This window comes from Ischnura elegans, chromosome 7, assembly GCF_921293095.1.
Source record: "Ischnura elegans chromosome 7, ioIscEleg1.1, whole genome shotgun sequence".
Taxonomy (NCBI): Eukaryota; Metazoa; Arthropoda; class Insecta; order Odonata; family Coenagrionidae; genus Ischnura; species Ischnura elegans.
This window is the reverse complement of record NC_060252.1, coordinates 15,611,728-15,615,600: the sequence shown is the minus strand read 5'-3', so window position 1 is coordinate 15,615,600 and position 3,873 is coordinate 15,611,728. Positions and strand designations below refer to the sequence as shown.

Below are 3,873 nucleotides of genomic sequence, written 5' to 3'. Positions count from 1 at the left end.
GGGTAGGCTGCGTGGCATGCGGACTGCTAATACAGATATTATGTTTTAAATTCGCTTTTTGAAATTAATACATTTTATTAAGTCAGCTATATATTTCGTTTGCATGATGATGAAAGTTAAATTCATATTTTGTTATTGGTAGTCATAATATAATGTATGAAATATACCAAATACTGTCGGCCTCGGCGGCGGTGGAGTAAAGTCCTCGCCTGATTATGATGTAATATTAATCCAATTAAGTAAAATGGATTAAATTTAAAAATTTCTCTGAGCTTTGGGGAGGGGGCGTTTATCCCCTCGCTGCGCCTGACAAACCGTAGTTCGTATGTTCGAATCCCGCCTGGGTAGGTGGTCCCTATCCAGTGCATGAATTTTTGTGATGTTGTATTTATGTTGAAACCGCCGTTTTTAAAGCCGTTCTGTTCTGCTTAAGGGGAAGTGGGAAATAAATAAATAAATCGAAAAATGGAGTGCAAAGTGATAGTTACCCCTGGGCTAGTGGTCTCCTGTCGTAATGCGGGTAGTCGGCTCAAGGGAAAAATTTCGCGGGTGCGCGGGGGAACCGCCAAAGCCTCGCCCCCCAGTTACGTGCCCATCAGAAAAGTCCATTGAATAGCACACGCCCACCGCAAACATTGGGGGAATGTGGACGATCATCGGGTAGAGGAAAAAGTGCTTTCCAATCCAGATCTAAAAGCTCCGCATTTTTCGTCATCGTCAATCATACTGTAAACTACATTTACGTCTACATAATACCTTGCGAACCACCACAGGGTGTTTGGCAGGGGGTGATCAATCACCAGCAAGCAAGAGAATCCCCATGTGCACACCACACGGTCATAAAAATATTACGCATACTAGCATGAAATACGTGCAAATTGATGCAAAGGCAAAACTTGCCAACGGTTAGTAATTTCGCAAATGAAATCCATGCAAGGAAATGGAAAAATAAAAAAATTCAATTACTTTACCTAGCGAGTGAAGCCATTAATTTTATTATTAGATACACCTTTGCTATCTTTAAAGGTAAGAGGAACCATGTGCTGCTTTCAAGGCAGTTGTAAGTCTGGGGGGGGGGGGGGATAAGGGGTTCGACTCCCAACACACAAAGTGTTTAAGATGTACGATCTTAAAAGGAATCTTTCCCTTCCGAAATCCTCTGCACTCTCTCCAATCCGCTGATCCCAGTTTTTTTCTGGCTACGGTATGGAGTGGTGGCTTGGCATGGGACGACGGATTATTTGCGCCATGCGGAAAGGTTAGGAAAGAAAGGGTGAAGAAAAACACTTTGCCGGTACTAGCTTACTCTTAGCGAAAGATGCCCTCGGGACCACGGCTAATGTCCATCGGACGGACGGTGTGCTATGCTTGAATTGCCCTCCACAAAGCAGGGATCGGGTAGTCTTTGAAAAATCTCCGCCGCCGCCAAGACTTGAACCAGGACTTACAGGATGAGAAGCCAGCACTTTAGTCACCATATCAACTCGATCCACACCTCCATACGGCCCTGTTTGCTCTGCATTCGGATTGGGAAATGCGGTTATAAACATCTTAAAATTACTCTCTGTGGAACGGAGTTTGAAATACATAAAAAATTAGCAACAGCGATTTTCGTCTTCTGAGTGTCTTACCATGATTGATATGGCAAAATCCGCGATCACGTGATGGGTGTGGTTTTGATGATGGCGTTTGTTAAAGTCATGTCGTTTATATCGAATGAAAATTTGATCTCCAGTAAATGTGGATAATGACGAACAGGGGCGCAGCTAGGAATTAGGGCTGGGGGGGTTTAGGCACAACTAATACTGGGGTGTCCGGGGGTGTGGAATACCCGCCAGGGTATGCGGGAGGTGCGGTGGTACTCGTTTGGAAAATTTTCAAGATAAATGGTTCAAAATGGTGAGTTTTACGGCTTTTGGAGGGATATTTTATTTATATTTAAACTATTATGTAAGTAACATTAATCCAATTAAGTAAAATGGATTTAACTTTTAAAAATTTCTGAGCTCTGGGGGGGTGTTATCCCCTCGCTGCGTCACTGATGACGAAGATGTAGAATCAATATTTAGATAAAATCTAATTATAAGTCGCAGAAATGAAAATATATTGGATGACAGCTTACACTTACATTGAACCGGACCCAGGCTTCGGTTTATCATACCATATCAGCGTCACGCCCTCCAGAATATGTTTCAACGAAAGCGCAGTGAGGTGGAAACAGCAGAAACGATAAAATTGCTGACATCAACCAGAGGATGAAAACACTTTATTCTCGTGAGTGTTCTTTATGATTTCTTTGAGACCTAAAAATTATATTTCTTGTATCACTGGAAGTGAGTATTTTGTTTACATGAAATTTGAATTTCTGAGCATATGCAGTGATTACGATTTTCGTAGATGATACTTATTACACTAAGATACGATATGCAATTTCTTTTTGCTACTACAGGTTACACTGGAGAATTAATTAACATCCATTTATTCATGATTGTTAAGCAATGATTTTATATTTATAGGCGCAAAATCTTAATCAGTATATTCGTATACTGTTTCTGCGGTTCCTTTTCTTCGATTCTTCCTAGAAGTTATGGATGTAAAGAATCGCCTCTCTGTCGCGGGCCATTTTTTCATCATAATTCTTTGAACTTCGGAGAGAGCTCCTGCTCAGCACTGATTTTATGTTTCAAAAAATTAACACAATTTGTTCAGTTCATCCTTATCCTGCTGTTGCGGTTCCTTCTCTTTAATTGTTCCTCTAAATTTCGGATGTATACAATCGCCTCTCTCAAAACTTCCACCTTGCTCATGCCGGCCTTCCTCTTAGTTTCCACGTCCGCCGGCAGACAGCGCTTCAGCCGCTCGAATCCCTCGTTGACGCTCCTCACCCGCTCCCTCTCCCTCTCGTTCCTCTTCCGCACGCAAGGTGGCTCTACCGTCGACGGCGCGAGAGCTGCCGCCTCCGCCACGACCCCCGTCCTCCAGCAAAAGCCTCCTCTGCCCCCAGACGCGGCCTCCGAGGGCAAAGGGATGCGGTTCTCCGGAGAAAAAGGGTCCATATTGCCTCCACTGCCTCCACTGTCAGCACCCTCCGTCTCCCAGGAATACCCGGGAGCGAACATATTCCCTGAAAAGAATCCACGAATGGAATGTAAAAATATGAAAAGTCTGGGTAAATGTCAGTTTACTTAGCAATTAATAAATTGACCACATACAGCTTAATTGCCAGTTTTTCATTGGCGCAATATAACAAACATAAAAACATATAAACACATTCAAACGTAATAAATTTAAATAAATAACAATTCATTAAAGGAAGTGATAATATCCTCAAGAATTGCCACTCAGATGGGAAAGAGCCCGGCTCGTTTAAGTTTGGCAAGGAAGTGAGCAGGGGCGGCCTGGCCCGGTCGGCTGGTTGGCAATCTCCGAGGGCCCCGAGCTAAGGGGGGCCCCACAACGCTCGCGTTTAACCGGTAGCCTGCATGAAGGTTGTAAGGCGTACATGGATGTATGATAAAAAAGACTCTGATTACTTGCACCAAAGTTCTTTTGCATGAAAAAAATTGTACGTTTTTATTAGTTACTTCATTTAAAACATACTAGGTGTAAAAATTTTATATAAAAAATAAAATAAAGATAAAAAAGAATTTGATGTGGAAGGTTACCCGCGATTTCCACCGGGTCAGGTTCTCCAACTCCATCTCGGCAGACGTTTTGATGTACGGGGTGTCCATTGTCATCAGGGCATGCCCTGATTGTCATCATGCCCTGATGACGATGGACAACTCGTTGATCAACAAACTGACCCGGTGGAAATCCCGAGTAACCTACTACAATAGGGTAGTTTCCTTCATCAAAGAAAACGAAAGGCAT

At 42.9% G+C, this 3,873-nt stretch overlaps 1 protein-coding gene across 1 annotated transcript; it reads right to left on the bottom strand.

Annotated features, from left to right (window-relative positions):
• Positions 1-2,705: 2,705 nt before the first annotated feature.
• On the bottom strand, positions 2,706-3,119 carry LOC124162537 (helix-loop-helix protein 6-like). Its single transcript, XM_046539111.1, has one exon. It carries the CDS (start codon positions 3,117-3,119, stop codon positions 2,706-2,708), a length of 414 nt encoding a protein of 137 aa, XP_046395067.1.
• Between the last annotated feature and the right edge of the window lie 754 nt (positions 3,120-3,873).

Excerpts from the sequence above, each read along its gene's own strand:
- LOC124162537 (XM_046539111.1), bottom strand. The coding sequence starts at position 3,119 with ATGTTCGCTCCCGGGTATTCCTGGGAGACGGAGGGTGCTGACAGTGGA.